The 18,426-nt window shown below is 41.4% G+C and overlaps 3 protein-coding genes across 3 annotated transcripts in view; 1 reads left to right on the top strand and 2 right to left on the bottom strand.

Annotated features, from left to right (window-relative positions):
- Window positions 1-4: 4 nt before the first annotated feature.
- eif2b5 (eukaryotic translation initiation factor 2B, subunit 5 epsilon) lies at window positions 5-5,729 on the bottom strand. The gene is made up of 16 exons (XM_076097551.1): window positions 5,532-5,729; window positions 5,170-5,294; window positions 4,896-5,081; window positions 4,619-4,796; window positions 4,454-4,534; window positions 4,298-4,375; window positions 3,899-4,211; window positions 3,629-3,774; window positions 2,699-2,846; window positions 2,508-2,609; window positions 2,315-2,416; window positions 1,533-1,623; window positions 1,332-1,455; window positions 1,114-1,239; window positions 869-979; window positions 5-289 (listed from the first exon to the last, which is right to left on the bottom strand). Exons 1-16 carry the CDS (start codon window positions 5,688-5,690, stop codon window positions 224-226), a joined length of 2,136 nt encoding a protein of 711 aa, XP_075953666.1. The 5' UTR covers window positions 5,691-5,729; the 3' UTR covers window positions 5-223.
- Window positions 5,730-6,526: 797 nt separating this feature from the next.
- LOC142956627 (crystallin J1C-like) lies at window positions 6,527-10,150 on the bottom strand. The gene is made up of 10 exons (XM_076098291.1): window positions 10,014-10,150; window positions 9,125-9,191; window positions 8,657-8,833; window positions 8,351-8,449; window positions 8,161-8,253; window positions 7,925-8,081; window positions 7,477-7,592; window positions 7,224-7,301; window positions 6,932-7,071; window positions 6,527-6,834 (listed from the first exon to the last, which is right to left on the bottom strand). The coding sequence occupies exons 2-10, from the start codon at window positions 9,189-9,191 to the stop codon at window positions 6,736-6,738; spliced, it is 1,026 nt and encodes a 341-aa protein (XP_075954406.1). The 5' UTR covers window positions 10,014-10,150; the 3' UTR covers window positions 6,527-6,735.
- Window positions 10,151-13,547: 3,397 nt separating this feature from the next.
- The window catches only part of casq1a (calsequestrin 1a), an 8,154-nt gene continuing 3,275 nt past the window's right edge, over window positions 13,548-18,426 (top strand). Inside the window, exons 1-5 of the mRNA XM_076098162.1 lie at window positions 13,548-13,784; window positions 17,116-17,209; window positions 17,475-17,575; window positions 17,776-17,887; window positions 18,176-18,249. Of these exons, the coding sequence (XP_075954277.1) occupies window positions 13,548-13,784; window positions 17,116-17,209; window positions 17,475-17,575; window positions 17,776-17,887; window positions 18,176-18,249 (618 nt within the window). The remainder of the gene's footprint in view (window positions 13,785-17,115; window positions 17,210-17,474; window positions 17,576-17,775; window positions 17,888-18,175; window positions 18,250-18,426) is intronic.

Genomic DNA, 18,426 nt, shown 5'->3' on the forward strand with positions numbered 1-18,426 from the left:
AGTCTGAGGGTCTTTCTTCTTTATTTGGATGTTGGCGTTCAACAGCACACAGCCCTTACATGACGTGGCACTATGTGATCAAATGTATGTCAGCTTGAACTGTACAGAGAAGATCCGGGTGGATATTAGTGGTAGAAAGCTGCCATGGAGGGTAAAACCAACTGCCTGAATCCCTTTATCCAAACAACAGTTTTAAACGTTGTCCTTTCTTAAGCACTCCTCGTTATTCCCCTTCCTCCTCCTCCGAAGACTCCTCAGCCTCCTTCAGCCACTGGATGAACTTCTGTAGCTGTTGGAGATAAACGTGACAGAGACAGTGGGGTTGTGAGAAAGCTTCTGCAACTCTATCGCAATCGCTAAAATGTTCACATAGGTACGAAAAACAAATACTTTCAAGTGATTAGGGAAATGTCTAAAAGGCACATTGGGTTGTGATGTGATTTATTCAAATGTAAAATAATGGGGGCGACTCTTATTGAGTCAAATAAACAGCAACACACACTGCTAGACAGGTCAGGTGAGTGAACATATTCCTCTTTGCAAAACCAGATTAGAGTTCAAACCAATCACTGTTTAATTACAACAGTGTTACGATGTTATTCCCTTTGGTATTTCAATATTTACAAAAAGGAAATGATCATTTGAAAAACCCAACCATGTGAATGATGTTTTTCTTCTTTCCTTAAAAGTCTGGTTTGGTCCCCCATACATAGTTTGTATTAATATTTTCTTCCTCTACATTACTTTAAATCATTTTCTAATGCTTTATATCCCACCATCTTACCACATCCAAACTTCCACCCGTTATTGTATAACTGCAATGACGTCATAATAATAATCTGTGTGACCCGGCTCACCCTGTACCTACCCCCTGGTTCTTGCGGAGCTGCTTGCTCTTGTCGGTGGTGGCTCCCTGCGAGAACCAGCGCAGTATCGTCTCCTCCTCCAGGATCTCCAGCTGGTACATGTTCATCAGGACCTGGATGAGGGGGGGGGGAAACAAATACCCACAGCATCTTCAGCACCAGGTACTTGGTGAACGCAGAGCAAAATGCAGAATACGTTTCTCAGCAGTCAGCAGATTACTGAACGGTAGCGCTGATAGACCCTGACCTTGACCATAGCGGCCCAGTGGCTCTCCTGCTCCAGGAAGTGTTCCTCAAAGGCAGACAGACAGTCTAGATAGTCCTGTGCTCTCTTCACATAGTTCTTAAACACCGGCGCCCACTTCTTCAGTAACTGCGAGACGGACAAAGACAAAAGTGTAAACTAAATATTGAGGATCTTTGCTTCCATCGTGCCCACACTTGACACACGTAAGATGTATTTACCGGTAGGAGCAGAGCAACGTATTGTGATGGGGTAAGCTGGGGGCCCTGCTGCTGGAAAGGGTACTCCAGCACCACTCTGGTTAGAATCTGCATCACCTCTTTCAGGGTGATGTTGTAGGCGTACCTGAAGAGAAAGAGTGTGTCAAACTGAAAGTGCAAAAGCAGCAATAGAACTGCGGGCAATTTTAAGTCATTCCTTACTTGAGAGAGTTGATCTCAAGTATGAGATTGTCAAAGCCGATGTTTTCCTCCAAACCTCTCTGCAGAGTCCCGAGCACCTCCAGCTGGAAGACTACACATGGACAGACCAACGAAGAAGAGTCAGAGAGGAGGACGTCTCAGCCCAAACACACAACAGAGAGGCTGAAGTCCTCGCGCATTAAAAAACAGAAACTCAAGAGCCCAGAGAGACTTTCATATGGTGATAGATGGTAACCCTATTTTGCAGATTTCCAACTGATGTGCACAGACTCTCAGTTAAGATATCTCACCCTAGAATTTGCAAGACACTTCCTTGGAGATTACTAGGAATATACAGCAGCTTAGAATTATGGGATCGAACTTGAGACAAAAGTGTGAATTATATTCCTAAATTACCTCAGAAATAGGCTACAAAAGATGATGAATATAATAGTTTGTGTTTTTTGTGTTTCAGGGAAAAGTTCTAGAAGAAAGAAATGTTCATGTAAAATGATTTTGAATGAAAAGGTTTTAAAGGCTACTGCTCAGCAATCAGTGTGTGACACAACGCTAAAACAATAGGATGATTGATCAATAACATTGACATTTTAAAGACAATTATACATTAATACAAATAAAAAAAGTCAACAGGTTAATCTGTGATGCAAATTATAGTTAGTTGCACAATCAATTTTCTGGGAGTAATCAGATTGATCGCTGGTTTTGTTGTTGTCATTTTGTCTCTTGGGCCAGTAGAGGGCAGTCACATGGTTCCACACACAGGTGAAATTAACGACTCTCACCTTTGACATCATCCATCTCGGGGGAGGGGATCACGGGGTCATCAGGATCATCGGACTCGCTGTCCTCACTTTCACTCTCGGGGTCCGGATTCAACACCAAACCTGTTGCACAGGAACCAAAAGCCAGGCTGCTGGGACACGGACCATAGCATCATGGGATTTTCTTTTTGTTCTTACTATGACGCTATCCTACCCCAGAGACACTGCGCCAGCTCTTCATCCTCTGTGTCATCCAGACTGTTGGCCTTCCAGATGTAGCCTTTTCCCTCGGCTCCAACCTCTGCTGGGTTAAACACTGGAGCACAGGACAGCCGCTCATTACCACAAACACTTAAGCATTGTTTTTATCATTCACGCACACGTCGGTACACACTCAATACACACCTTTCAGTTTGGTTTTGTCTTTGCTGTGACCAACCGCAGTATCGTCACTCAGGAATTCATCATCATCATCCTCCTCTTCCTCCTCGTCTGGATGGTGCATGGACACCACAGTGCCCTCAGGGAGAGAGACGTTTGGTCCAATCACCACCTTGAAAACAGTTCCCAGCAAAATAAGTGATGCGCTAGATAGTCATGGATTCACGGAAAGTGGTGGATTTATATATATATGAAAATAAAAACATGCATTGTCCAAATAAACTGCAGGACTTAGCAGCAACTTTCAAATCTGCAGCCAAAACCTACTACACAGTGTTACAGGACCTTTACCACGTACATTGTCCATTTTAGCTTTTTGCCGACATGCAAAGTTCTCCAGTGCAGCATTAACACGGGAAGAAGTTCTGCAAACTCATCAACATTTGATTGACCAGCTTCTTATTTTTAAAGAGGGTTTGTATGTGCTGGCTAATAAGAGTTAGTGGTTGAAACAGTTTCAATGTCTGAATGAGCTTTTGAAACAAGGTAAAAATGTAAATAAGATGAAATGTTTTTAAATGTCAGTCATTTAAAAACATCGTATGTTGTAGTTCTAGTTCTAGTTGAAGCAGTTGTCAATTTGAACGTGAATCGCTGCGATGAGTTGACGTTTCAGTTGAAGTGAAAGTGCTGAAAACAGTTGAACTGTAAATTTAAGGGTATTCACTGAAAGTTTTTGAACTTTCATCTAAAGATAAAAGATGAAAGACGTTAAAATGTCAGTTGAAAAGTAAGAGATGAAAGCAGTTGGATTGTCGGCTGGTGTGCAAGTGATGCAATCAGTTGAACTGTCAGTTCATCTTTAACGTGAACAGCAGCTTTGCAAACTCACTTATTTGAAATACAAGCTAATTGCAATGAAGAATAAATAATAAAAATACATGCATTGCTTACATTATACGCCAGGACACACTGTTTATTCAGATTCACGCCTTCTTTGATCTCTGCCTTGTCGCAGACCACAGACTGGCTGATCCTCACGTTGCTGGCAATGTGAACATTATTCCAGATGTAGGCATGGTCAAGGTTTACATCATCACCTGTTGTGTTAAAAAAAAAAAAAAAAAGGAGACTGTTAGCACTTTTATTACGTACTTGTATGGAATCTCCTACTTTCACATACACAAATTAGCCCTTTTAGTTTCTGCCGGTCAGGGAGCTCACCTATGGTGCAGTTGTTACCGATGACGCTGTTAGAAATGTAACAGTTAGCGCCGATGCTAGTGTCGGAGCCGATGAGGACGTTCTCCTCCATCTGGCTGCCGTGGCCCAGGCTGACTCCGGACCCCCGGTAGACATTGTGGCGAGAAAACGTGCAGCTTCGTCCCTTCTGGTCAATGAAGTTGGCCTCGGGGGTGAGCGGGTAGACCCACCGCCGCACGAGGTCCGACGACACAGAGTCATACATGAGGAGGTTGGACACTCGGACGCCGTAACCATCCTTGGTGACGTGCATGTGTATCTGGTTGCCCAGAATCTAATCGGAAAAATAATCAATTAATGCACTGAATAGCATCCGTAGAATAGCATGATCCAAATAAAACGACTGTGGCCGCGCCGTACCTCTTCATTGACCAACATCCCTCTGACGAAGTCGTTCCTAGTCTGGTAGTCAAAATTATCTGTGAAGAGCTCAGCAACCTGAAAAATGAGAAAACACTTGTTACCTCGATCACTAATGGTCAGTTGAATAGCTCCTGCCTGTGTTTGGAAACTAACCTGTGGGGAGCAGATACTGATGTGACAGTCCAGGAGGTCGTGTCTGATTTCAAACTCATCGCTCGCACTGTGGAAAATGTTCTGCGAAAACAAACGGGAGCGACTGTCAATCGCCAATCAAAAGCCCCAGTAAGTTAAAGACGTGCCGAGATGTGGACCTCCTACCATGGGGAACTGCAGCCTCTTCAGCCCGTGGGTCTTCTGGTAGTGTAAAATCCGCTGGCTCCTGCTGTCCATAGCAACAATGACATCATCCTCCTCGCAGCGGGACTTGTGACCCGGCGACGATTCCTTGAAGATCATCGTCATCACTGAGATGTTCTTCTCCATCTTTCGACGATACCTGTGCACAAGCAAAACGACACACGGTATTACAGCAGCACAGATAGATCGTATATATATTTACTAATAACGTAATTTTTCCAGACTTATTATCTCTTACCTGTGCTCGTGCAGTGCCGGACCGATGTCGATATTCGATACCACGTCTCCGTTGACCAACAGAAAGTCCGATCGCAGAAGGGACTTGGCATCAACATCCCTTAAAACGTCCCCTAGGGAGCGGTACTGCTCCGAGGTGATGATGTGGACGGTGTTAGGAGAGGTGGGTCGGCACCACTTCGACTTCCTGTCAGACATAGGGACAAGTCACAATCTTGTCATTGAGGCCAATATGCACAGATGATGATAAACACACAGCACTAGTGAAAACGTACAGCAGGTGTTCCTTGATTTCACTGGCCATCCAGCAGCAGAAGACGAACGTCTCCTGCACCCCAGTGGACGTGAGGAACTCCAAGGTGTAGTCGATCATGGCGACATTACCCAGCGGCAGCAGAGCCTGTCATCATTGAAAACGTGACAGATGTCATAAGTGTAACTGTGAGTAACTGTTCAGAGTCAGGGTGGAAATAAGACCCCAAGCACTGTTAAACAAAACCAACCAAACTGCTCAAATAAGAGCTTAATAGTGACGTGTTTAGCTCTGTTGTAATAGTTGCATCAGTGTCAGTGCAGCCCTGTCACTGTTTACAGCATGGACATTAGTTAGCAACCGTTAGCTTAGCTCGGTTCCTACCCTTGGCCGGTCTTTGGTCACCGGGAAAAACCGCCGGTTGAAGCTGTCAGCGACTAAAACAGCCTGCAGCGGCTTCTCCTCTTCCTCCTGCTCGTCTGCACCTTTTCTACCTGAAAGGCCAGCGCCCGAACGACTCTGTTTTCCTCCTCTACCGGCCATGTTTGACTCCCAAGTGCCAGTGCTAACCAACTATGTCGTCAGACACAGCTACGGTGGCTGCGGTGGGACAATCCTTCTGCGTGGTTGTAGTGAAGTTGGTGTTCGCACGTTGCAGGATTCCTAGTGCCTTTGTTTACATTCCAACTACTTACTTTGTCTGAGGCATTACTCTACAATGCTACTATCTACGAAAATGTATCATTGCTGTTACCTTACAGGAATAGAAAAAATGATATACATTTTTTTTAAAGGGTTTGAAATTTGTATAATAATTCTTTGTAAATATTTTAACAACCGGTACAGATCGCATCCTTTTACCGATTGTATTGTCTACTAAATTAAACAACACATGGAAAAGGTTCACTCAACAGCCATGTCAGAATATTTTGTAAATAATATATATCCTTGAGTAGCTGAAAAAAATAATTGGGAGAAACTTCCTAACTAACCACCCAAAAATCACAACTGTAATCCAATTATTTCTAGTACATTGATACTCTGATAAGCAGATCTTTTCTTTTCTTGACTGGTGTTTGGCTGCATGAACATTTTACAACATATTTTCAATTACAGTCAACCCACATAAGAGTACTATCTAATGGAGGCATATTTGAAAACTCCAATTCAAAATGCAAGTATAAAGATACCCCTTACCTTTTATGGCTGCAGAGGATAGTCACACAGTACATCACTCACAGTCATACTGACTCTCAGGGTATGAATTATATTTGAATGAAAACATGTTAGTGCTTTATTATTAGGTTATTATCTTCATAATAATGAGCTTTACCATCACTGGCTGACACACTTTGCACAAAAGATTCTCTATAACATGATATCTTTCAGAATGACTTTATTGCAGAAGAACTCAGCTACTGAACATCTGAACCAACATGTTTAACTTCATCAGAGACAAAAACATCTGGCTCCTGCCGTCCAACAGTTTAGGCAAGAACTTTCATTCACTGTTCTGTGAAAGCTCAACAGTTTTTCATTTTGTCCTCAGCCACCTCAAGCAAAATACACAGCCAGAAAAAGACAACAACTACTGGTGTTGTTTGGTTATCTTCTTGGCATGCTCCAACACTGAGTCATAGCGCAGGGTTTTGGATGTCCAGGAAGATGGAATTTCCTCAAATCCAATCTGGGAGAATTCAAATACCACATTTTATAAATCATCGAAAATGCAATGCTGGTATAATATTAAATATAACGACTGTAAGATTAGCACACGGTCATACCTGGGCCCCGAGACAGGCTCCAATGAAGGACCCTCTGCTACATGTGCATCCCCCGCAGCTCATGGTGTCTCTGACAGCCTGCTCATAGTGCTTGGCTGTCAGGACTCCATATAGCGCTGCTTGGAACGCACCGGGCAAACCTGAAACAACATCAGCACCAGATGTGAATGAAGCGAAGCCATCGTAACTGGTTGTCTCAGGATTTGGCACAGTACATGTATGATAGCTGCCTGGGTCACGGTAAGTACTCCAATTCTGAATTAAGAGGTTAAAACGAGCTTTGTGAGGATACCTCATGCGTTTGGAAACACAGCGGGGATTAGCTCCTGAGGAGTCTTCGACAGATTCTTCTTCACCTCGTGAATGTGCCCTGGAATCAATCAGAGAAGAGGCTACACTCAGTCACTCAAATTAAATACAATAAACATGTCAGGTAAAAATGTGACGATACATAAAACATACATTGTTGCATTTCATTTACTAAGTAACTATTCAGTATCATGACTTTGGTGTAGTGAAGCAACAGAGCTGCAGGCCTCACATACCGATGACTGCTTTGTCCAGATCCTGGGGCTGCTTTCTGTTCGGGTCACTGAGCTGGTCGAGCACCGAGTCCAAGGCTTTGGGATCCGGACCATTCAGGATGTAATGCTCCAGGAACCTGAGGAAACAAGTCAACGTACAATCCATTATATACATATATTCAAATTTAGAATATTCGTTGACAGTCATAGTCAGCTGTAACGCACATTTTTGTCCTTTTCTACTGCAACTAATTTTCACTGCATTGAGAAGTGTCAGTACTGATTACCTGGTGACATGTTTTTGCACCTGTTGTGCCTTCCAATAAAAAAATAAGTATGATTTTTTTTTTGTCATTTGATATTTGTTTCAGATCCCAGATTCTGAAATGAGCAGTATTATCGGCGGTACAATAAAGTTTAAAATAGTAAAGTTAGAGCGAACTGATGTATATATGGTAAACATACTGACCTTGCAGCTGCTAGAGTCTCTGCCACACATGCATCATTGTTCTGGGTGACACGGACGGCCTGCTCAACCTTTTCCAGCATGTCGGGCTTTCCTGCATAAAAAGCCACTACAGGAGCCAGTTTGGCTATTCCATCAATCTGACAGTCGTCCTCACAGCCTGCGGAAAACACATTAGTTAAGAGCCGTTTCCCTTCGTTATGTCTTTAGTTATTGTTATAAAATGACTACAGATCTACCCGTCTCCTCTTTGCCTGCATCCACATTCTTCAGGAAGCTCTTTAAACTCCCTTGTCTCCATGGTCCCTGGATGGGCAGCTGAGGTCTTGGCCCTTTTTGTAAACAAGGACAAACACATGATCAGTTGAATATTCATTCTTCTGCAACAACATAATAAACTTCTCCTCTTCTGCTGGATAGTTTTCCTACCTCCTTTCTCTCTGTAAGGATCGTTGACAGGCGTGTCATACTCTGATCCAGGACCAAAGAATGTCACTGTCCGCTGCTTCAGATCGTCAACATTTAGACCTAGCCATACAGGTTACATGAATTAGACAAGGGCGAACATGAAACTCACACAATCATAATACTGCAGAACCTATTGGGATATTGAAATTGGGTGAGATTGGTAGATAATTGTAGTGTCAACAACGATGGGAGATGCTGACTTATTGAACCTGTTCTTTCGAGGCTGTATTTTCCCATCGGGTCGATAAGATGAAGAAGCAAGCCTACCCCCACATTCAGACAGGGACTCCAGCAGAACAAAGGCCTGGTCACCGTAGCAGCTCTGCTGGCCCGTCTGCCTCCGGTAGAAAGGGTTGGCCGACTCGGAGCAGAACTCGGGGTTTGGATGCTGAGCCAGAATCCCCTGCAGCTTCTGGAGGTCATACACCCAGTGGAGGGGCTGCGCTGTAGGGGGCGAGACAGCGGGTTCATTTCACTTCGGTCAGTATCTTGAAGTCAATCGACTAGCTGAGTGTAGAAAAGGCGCTACAACTTGCAAAAACCATGTGTATTCTGGGTAAAGAAAATAAGGTAGCATCTCAACAGAAAAGTGCCTGCTGATGTTAAGGAAGTGGGAAAAAAAGAAGAAACTTGTAGAGTATTAAAACAGTAAGATAAAGAACCTTTTTTTACCTTAAGACATTGTACCGACTACATAAGATACAATACCACACTACACTTTGACAGACTTGTTACCCGCTGCATCTGCAACTGCTGATCCTACGACGGCTCCCATCGCTCTGTTGGCCAGAGACGCAGCCATCTGCAAAAACATGCAAAATAATGTTGGAATCTAGGAGAATTGTTATTATTTGTTGATATATATATATATATATATATATATATATACACATATATTTATATATATATATATATATATATATATATATATATATATATATATATATATATATATACATATATTTATATATATATATATATATATATATATATATATATATATATATATATATATATATATATATACATATATTTATATTGTTATTATTGTAATTACAGCTGAAACTGTTGATTAGTCGGCTCAGCAGGCAGTTAATTGGCCACAATAATCATAATAGTTTAGGCCACTTTACAGGCGGAACCACACAAGTTTTGCAGCTCATCTCTGATTCACATCATTGTAAACTGAGTGTTTTGGGGTTTTGGACTGAAGAAGAGATTTGCAGCACCATGTCACCTTGAGCTCTAGGACATTGTGTACAAGGCCTCTTTCACTGTTATATGACAGATCGCACACTAAAGAGCATCGATTAACCAAAAGAACAATCTCTTTTAAAGTATATCTGCACCATAGAGATACTATTATTATGTCAGTGATCTGCACTCTACTCCTGTTCTCTATGATATCTGACAGGCTGCGTGTTAGCTTGAACACTAACGCGATCGTTAATGGTTAAAAAGATATTAGTTACGTGTGAAGTAACGTTAACTACTGCCAGTACCGTCTGACTTTAATGCAGCATTGTTTATCTCTACAACGACGACTGGGCCAAGCAGCAGCAGCACTGCTAGCTCACGTGAGCTAACTGAAAGTCGTGAGGCATTAAGATAAATATAGCCTTACCTTAAACTCCGTGTAATATAACGTTATACGTGCAAACTAATACTGACAGCCAGGTCGCACTGTTTACATGTTACTCATTAATGAAGTAAGTTCAATAAACAGTGTTCCTAAAGCATGTTATGAAAGGTTGTAGCACCGCCCACGAGGAAGGAAGACTATAACCCCGCCCCCCTCTGGGCACACTTTGACCAACATTTTATGGATACTGTCGAAACTGGAAGACTCTTATGCTTTCAATACTTCAGTGTAGCCTTGGATGCATTAAAGACAATATTAAATACAACAAAGTTGTGGTATTATGGTGAATTGCATAGATTACACATAAAATAGCCCAAACACTGACTAATTGACAATGGACAAATAAGAACTTTCTAGTTTGTACCAGTGTAAAGTATCAAAATCCAGTATTCAGTTTTCAATAGTCCATTAAACCTTCTTAAATTGGCAGCATTTACAGTGATAGTCACATCACACAGGGCTCAGAGACCCAGGGCAGCTGGATTAGGATTTTAGTTACAGATTAGAGACTAAATAGCGCCGTCTACTGACCAGTAGAGGTAACTGCAGCAGAAATAAGGGAACGGGAAGGATTGCTCCCTCTTGTAGACAAACCATCACATAGAGCAGGGGTATTCAACTAAAATTCCAAAAGGTCCAGATTGAGAAAATCTCCTCGGGCAAAGGTCCGGAACATTACAATAATATCTAACTTGCGCTATTTAGTGCCATATATATATATATATATATTCAAGAAGCCTAGTAGTAATAACAACGTCTCTGTGTAGTCAACAACTGTCAAATCAAATAAAGAAAGTACACATTAATTATATTTTAACAAATTATTATTCTCAGTTTTCAAATTTAACTGGATGGATTATAAATAATACATAAATAAATGTTCTTCTCATTTCAAGTACAATAAGAGCTGGAATAAAGAATAACTGACATAACAGAAAGCTTTTCAAAAATATGCATCTTAAAATAAAGTAATTCATTTTAGAAAAAATAATTTCACTGAATTGTCCTGCAGCTTTAAATTCAGTTCATTCAGGTGTGAAGTGATGTCAATAAAAAAGCCACAATATTATATTTTTCTCATCTTCTAACAAGATAACTCAGTGAGCATGGACTTTATCTGTGGTTATTAACACTTGTTTAGCTCTATTCTCTCTGTTAACATCATTGTTGGGCAGTGAATTCATGTGTTAGGATTCTGATCATATTGGGCTCTTAGGTTTATTTTCTGTGTCTTCATTTCAGATGTGAGTGGGTGCGTTTGTTCAAAAGAGTTGTGCTTTGCCTCGTAGTGCGCTTCATTTGCCGCTTTTATCAATAGTTACGGTTTCTGAACATATGATACTGATTTATACTGCATGTGGTAAGAATTAGCATATAAGAGTCTGTTCATAACTGCTTATTTATATTCTCTCTGAACACGTTTCTCTTTTTGGAGAACGTCATGTGAGATAACTTCTTCGAGTAGTGCAATATTCCTGCTCTTCTTTCTATTTCCTTAATATTCTTTAATATGTTTAATTCCGATTTGTCTTCCGGTTTTAGGTCCTGGGTCCTGGATCCAGACCGCGGTCCGCCAATTGAGGATACCTGACATAGAGACTCTCCAGTCACCTGTAGGCCTTGCACAGATGTGTGTAGATTCATGATGGCAAACACATTGATGTTATTTTTATAGCACCACAAACATGACCTCTAATGAAAATAGAACCATTTCGACTTTTGAGGAAACATTTTGCCAGATTATATTGGGTTAAAGAGGGCCAAGATGCTGTGGGTTGCCATATAGGTACAGGGTTTATAAAATATAACACCAGTAATTTATTATTGGAGCCTCTGTACTCTGCACATCAAAGGGAAGTGAAGGACAAAAGGCAAAAAAGAAAGAAATTGCATTGCACTTAAAATCACCTCAATCAGTGATTCACAGCCGGTGTTTTCAATCATCAAAGTTATAACACCTGCTGTGACATCACTGATTGGGATGTGGCCAAAAGTGGGACATGATTGAACATTTCAGCTTGTGGAGCAATAGCAATTTGCTATAAAATCAAATATTACATGCTGGAGCACATTCAAAAGCATAAAATAGTAAACTGTGGTGTCTGAATACAACACATTTTTTTGTTAAAGTCCCATAATGCTAAACTGGTGGAAATATTTTCTCATTTATTGATAAATTCACCCATTGTGTCTGATTTAGGACCAGAGAATGGTGATGGAAGCTGTTAAGGATGATGTTATGAGGTGTAAATTATTCCCCCGTTCATTTTAGCCTCTATCTCATGTCATTCTATTACATGTTTACAGTAACACAGTGAGCCACAGTATAGTTTTATATTCCATAGTCACTGACACCACACATAAGCAACCCCCTCTACCATGACCATCACACACATGCAGTCAGTGCATCCCTCACCGACTCCCTTCAAACAGAATCTTTCCGCTTTAACACTCCAGGCTGCATGTCCTGTATACAGGAGAGAGGGGTGTACGTGTGTGTGTGTGTGTGTGTTTTGGGAGTATTACAATACCATGTAGTCTCTATTTAAAGATTACATCCTCCCTTTCAATCTGTAAAGTAATATCACATCATCTCAAGCACACATGCTGCTCACATTGCACAGGACACTCGTGTATACTGTATGTACAGATGGACCGGACTCAAAAAAATCCTCCCCAAAAAAATTGCCACATGCCCCCCTCCTGTAGAACTCTACGTTTCACTTTCTTCTTGAGTCAGGGCTAAGTGACACCTATGCACTGAATCCTCAGCAGGTGCACCACCCTCTCCTCTCTCCATGTCCCTGAGTGACCCAGCAGCACATTCTAGCGCTGCGCCGGTGCCAGCAGCAGCAAATTAGACACCGACACCCCTGCCTGATATGTACTTCTCTGTCCCACATCCATTATTTTTAGCTGGGATGCAAGCCTCCATCTACACTTAATATGGGAAAATATATCTCATATATCCGCCGCAACCTCTAAATCCATCATACTGTATGTTTGTTTCTTCAGTTGGCGCAAAGCAGCTTAACACACACAGACACACACACACATACACTCATTCCATCCTTCTTTATCTCTTTATTCCTTGCTTTTGAACTATTTCCCTCCACCTCCATCCCTGTCTTCTCCTGTTCTCAGTGGATATGGAGCAGGTTGGTCCTCATCTCCTCACTCCACCCCACTTGTACAGGTCTGAAACACACACACACATACACAGAAAGCTGTCACCCCAGCAACCCAAGTGGCCCCCACCTCATCTTTCCTGATTACACCCCACGTAGACATACACTTGCACCTATGTCAAACTTAGCCCAACCCCTCTAGCACTCTGTGCCCCACTGCCCCATGTGAGGTTTTTAATAAGGTGGATGCAAGAGTTGGTCTTGCTCTCTTCTGGGTGACGCGGATTGGAAGGGGTTCTCTAAACTTTTAGCAAACTATTCAGTTTTGTTTTTTTTCTTTTACTTTGTGAAACTGTAAATACATCCACATTTATCCTAGAGAGGAGCCATGAAGTGGACCTGGGTGCTTGTGGCAGTCTTGCTGTCCTTTGGGGAGCTATCGCTGGGCAAATACAGCTTGGACTTCCCAGAGTACGATGGCAAGGATCGCGTGCACGACCTCAACGCCAAGAACTATAAGTCTGTGATGAAGAAGTACGATGTCATGGTGGTGTACTACCATGACCATCCCGGATCCAGCCGCGTCGCCCAGAGACAGTTTGAGATTGAGGAGTTGGCCCTTGAGGTGGGTTGAGTTGGGGACTGTGGGTAGAATAAGGACGATAGCTTACTGATGGGAAAGCTGTATAATTAGTGCTGCATTCATAGTGCAGAGCACACAGAAACGTTACACAGTCTTGAACTCATGGTAGAGTTTAGTTTGAGGATGTAGCAGAGTTTGTATTTTTGATCTAGTTTAATTTCATTTGGTTGCATAGAATTTGAATCATGCAGATGTGTGTGACAGAATACTGCTGGTAGAGGAATTAAGCTTCAAATTGAAAATGTAAAAATAGATTTTTATAGTACATGTGTGGTTACAAGGAAAATAAAGAGCATTTTGGCCAGGAAAGACTTTTTTTGCAAGATTTGAAATGGGTTAAATTTGAAATTGAGCACAGGGGAAATTGAGGCTGCTAGGTGGAAAATAGCTTTGCTGGATTCAGAAACGCTGATAGATGAAGTCTCAAAATTGTGTCACAAGCCTGCTGTGTGTTGTCAGTGTCGTCCACCCAAGGCAAAGAGCTGAGCTGTGGATATCATGTATTCTGGCAAAGGCTGAGCTTGTGTGTGTCTGTGTGTGAGTGTGTGTGTGTGTGTGAGAGTTGGTGTATCTAACGCACCTCTACCAGTATACCTCTCAGGCCTCCTGTCAGCCTGGATACTCAGCAGTGTCAGGACATTCCTCACAGAGAGACATTACATCATCATTCAGCAAGCTTTCAGTATCAGGTCACCAACGCATCAAACCCTAACTGACCTGGGTCGGTCCTCATGTTACTTTTTAAAAAAACACACAGAATATCAAATGACACACACTCATACACTGCATTTTTCAAGAAAATTCGTATTTGTGTTTCTTGTCCTTCTTCTCCACACATTTTAGATTGGACCAGAAAGAGACCTGCCCGGTTCTCAAACTGTATTTTACACAGAATTTTTATTTTTTGAAGAAATACTGGACTAATAACTGCTGTGAAATTTGCAGTTCCATTAAAAAAGTCTGAGGGGTAATGACAGATTTTTAGAATAGATACACTGGATCATGTGGCAACCATATTTTAAGGCATTTGGCATGGCCACTGCACAGTGTATAATGAAGGCTGCTTCCTGAGACATTTTGTGTATTGTTATGTTTTAGGAGAGCTGCAAGCTTTGCTGGGGGCTCCTTTTAGAACCGGCTTGCAAAACAGGCACAATTATAGAAAGGAAAAACATGACTACACGCTGCTCCCCTTGGCATACCACATCCGATCAACAGCCTCTGGTGTCTCTGTATGGGAGCCTTTGGGATCAGTCTCAGGGCTCGAGGCCAGCACTGGAGGTTCTGGCTCCAGTAGTGCACCTTCAGCTCTGGGATTGACACTTGAAGTACTGTACTTGTCAGCGGATCCCAGAGCGCAGAGCATCACCGCCATCACGCCAAAATAGTCCCTGGGCTGGTGGGGCTTCTGGCGCTATATTTATCCCGAGCTGCTTTTGTGGAGGGCCGAGCTCCCCGAAGGCTTGTGTTTCTCCTTATGAATGTATTATGATTTACTTTTAATAAGGATTTATTATTAGTAACAGGCGGCTGCAGCAAAGGGCTCGAGGCACTCTGTTAGTGAAAAGTTCAATGAAATATGACATTGTGGGAGTGAGGAGGTCATAATTAAGTGTTTTCTCCCTTGGCCAAAGAAAAGTTTGATTGTTGAGGTGGCCTAACAGTGTGACTGGAGTCGACTGCGTGTGTTATAGCGTAATCATTTCCTAAATGCGCTGTGTAAATTGCTCACTGTCCGTGAAAACAGATTATACAAATTGTATGTATATAAGGATATAAAAATGGTGTGACAATGTATGAGGAGAAATAATTTGTGATCCACAGTAGGGAGCAGGAAAAGTGAATTTCATCATGCTGCGTTCATATTTTTTGCCATATATACATATACTGTATATATATAATCATATTCATATAATCTCAGTGCCTCAGTGAACAGGTACAAAATGTCAGCATTTAAGAAAAAAATGATTTAAGCTGCAGAGCATTTTGCATGTTGTGCAGTTGGAAAACATGCTGATCTAGCTATAAAATCCCATCTGAGATACTCAGCAAGTTGGCTTAACTTTACATGTGGTTAGGGAGGTTCAGCTGCTCCAAAGAAATTATACCAGCCGCATTACAGCAGATACACCAAGATCTAACAACAACTCTGAATGTACATACTTGGAGCACAAAGTAGATATGAAGCTATGGAATCATTTTTCTATTTAATCGTAAAAACAAACTGCAGAAAAAATGATGTCATCGGATCATTTAATTTGTTTATTTTGCATATTCAAATCCAGATAAACAACCTCTAATGTTTCTATGCAAATACACATGTCTATCTGCAGTGTACCTCTCACTTGAAAGGCTTGTAATAGTTTTATTAAAATGTTTACAAAGAAAAATGGAAAAGAATTAGAAAATGACCAGCATAAATACTAGGTCTTTTTTCACATATTTTTATTACAATTCATCTACAAATGTGTCCTTCAGTTGCTTGGATAGTATGAAGTCTTATACTCACCTCAATCACTTGCCCTTTGGAAGTTTTTAATAGCCTACTTAAATGCCAAGAGGGTGGGGTCTGCAACAAAATATAGTTCAATGCAAAAAAAAAGCTAAAGTCACAGTAAAACCAAATACTGTACTTAAAGACTCAATTTGCTTTTTATTTTATTTTTATGTATATAATGTTAGGTGTATGTATACTTTTGCATTAAGGACATATTCACAAATATTCTACAATTACTGCTAAGCAACAACCTCACTCACTAAACTGCTTCACTGTGCCCCACCCATCTACAAACAATTAAAAGAAAAGCCAATAATGATCTGCACAACAACCTGCAGGACAGTCCAATTAGTCAAACTATTGATGCCAGTAAAAGCAGCTGCTCAAGATCTCTGACACCAGTGTGCACACTTGTTTGTGTGTGTGTGTATTTGTGTGTGTGTGTGTGTGTGTGTGTGTGTGTGTGTGTGTGTGTGTGTGTGTGTGTGTGTGTGTGTGTGCTTATTACCATCCTAACACACTGACACAACCCTCGAACCACTTCCTCAATGCAGTGAACGTGGCACTGCCATTGGTAGAACCAACTGTCAGTCATGAGGTTCAAGTTTCATACAGATTTAGAAAGTGCATGAGCAGCGCTCTGAAAAGCAGGCTTTTATGGTAATGAAACTACTGAGTGAGAGAACTTTGTCAAAACGGTATAAATGTGCATCAGATACTGCACACCCATGCAGGCTTGTATTCCCATGTTTTATAGGCTCATACTAAACTGGCATACCATGTCTTCGGTTATATGACAGTGTCTTTGTTTTACAGCTTGTAGCCCAGGTCCTGGATGACTTTGATGAGGAAGATATCGGAGTCGGCCTCATCGATACAAAGCACGACAAAGCCATTGCTAAGAAATTAGGTAAACCCTCAGCAAAATAACTGCAGACACCTATAATTTAACACAATGCAAACATATTTTATAATGGCTGAGAATTTGAACTAACCTGTCTAAGTAGTTTTCAGTGGGATGTGGCCTGCTGTACTTTCACGAAACTATAAAACAAGTTTTCGGCCACGCCCTGAGCTGGCACCGCACTAGTGTAAAGGAATGTGGGACAGACGAGGTCAACTTGTCAACATGTATGACCTTGGCTCTGCTCTGTGCTTCATCTCTTTCCCCCCAGGCCTTGATGAGTCCGACAGCATCTTCATCTTCACAGACGATGAAGTCATAGAATATGATGGCGAGCTTGCAGCAGACACTATTGTGGAGTTCATCTTTGATGTTCGTGAGGATATAATCTCCCAGTTAATAGCCTGCTTTATTTTAGAAAATAAAACATAAATGCCAGTTTGCTTTCTTTGAAGATGACACACAGAATCTGACTCTGTGTTCTTCTTCTTCTCTGTCACCTTCAACTCCATTGCACCCCCCCCCCCCCCCCCCCCTTTTTTATCCTCCATGACCCTCCTTTTCCTTCATAGCTTCTTGAGGACCCAGTGGAAATTCTTGACAATAATAGGGAACTGAAAGGCTTTGAACACATCGAAGAGGACATCAAACTGGTGGGCTACTTTAAGAGTCACAAGTCAGAACGTAAGAACCTGTACTGTGATTGCATGATAACCTGTTCAAATTTGTTTTTTTACAGTTGCTTTTCAACATAAATGCTCATGATTGCATATTGAAGCAAGTGCAACAGAGACCAGGGTCAGATTGCTTGATTTAACTTTGAGCTGCAGACTGATTTGATTTTTAAACGGATTTGCAAGTGACAACACTAGGAGCCACATTAATGATGAGTGCAACAAGTCTACATTCTTAGATATTTCATACAGGGGCTGATCTACTGAAACAACTTGATGGATGCCTGTACAATTTCAGATTTTGAGGCTTTTGTCGATGCTGCTGAAGAGTTCCATCCTCACATCAGCTTCTTTGCCACATTTAATCCCAAGGTAAGTAATAAAGATTATTATTTACGTTTGATCAGACACTTAAAACCCCATAATAAGACTGGGTAGAATATAAACTGTAAATAAAAATGAAACTAACTTTAAACCTTTATAATGTATATTATATGTATAGTAATTTGGTCCATTACTGATATAAAAATGTTAATTAGTGCAGCTTTA

This window comes from Anarhichas minor, unplaced genomic scaffold (genome assembly GCF_050575085.1).
Source record: "Anarhichas minor isolate MPS153535 unplaced genomic scaffold, ASM5057508v1 ptg000024l, whole genome shotgun sequence".
Lineage (NCBI taxonomy): Eukaryota > Metazoa > Chordata > Actinopteri > Perciformes > Anarhichadidae > Anarhichas > Anarhichas minor.

Coding starts and splice junctions, on each gene's coding strand:
- eif2b5 (XM_076097551.1), bottom strand. CDS start 5,690: ATGGCCGGTAGAGGAGGAAAACAGAGTCGTTCGGGCGCTGGCCTTTCA. Junction 5,295..5,531: donor TGACCAAAGACCGGCCAAGG/GTAGGAACCGAG, acceptor CAATGATGACAG/GCTCTGCTGCCGCTGGGTAA. Junction 1,240..1,331: donor ACGTTGCTCTGCTCCTACCG/GTAAATACATCT, acceptor TCCGTCTCGCAG/TTACTGAAGAAGTGGGCGCC.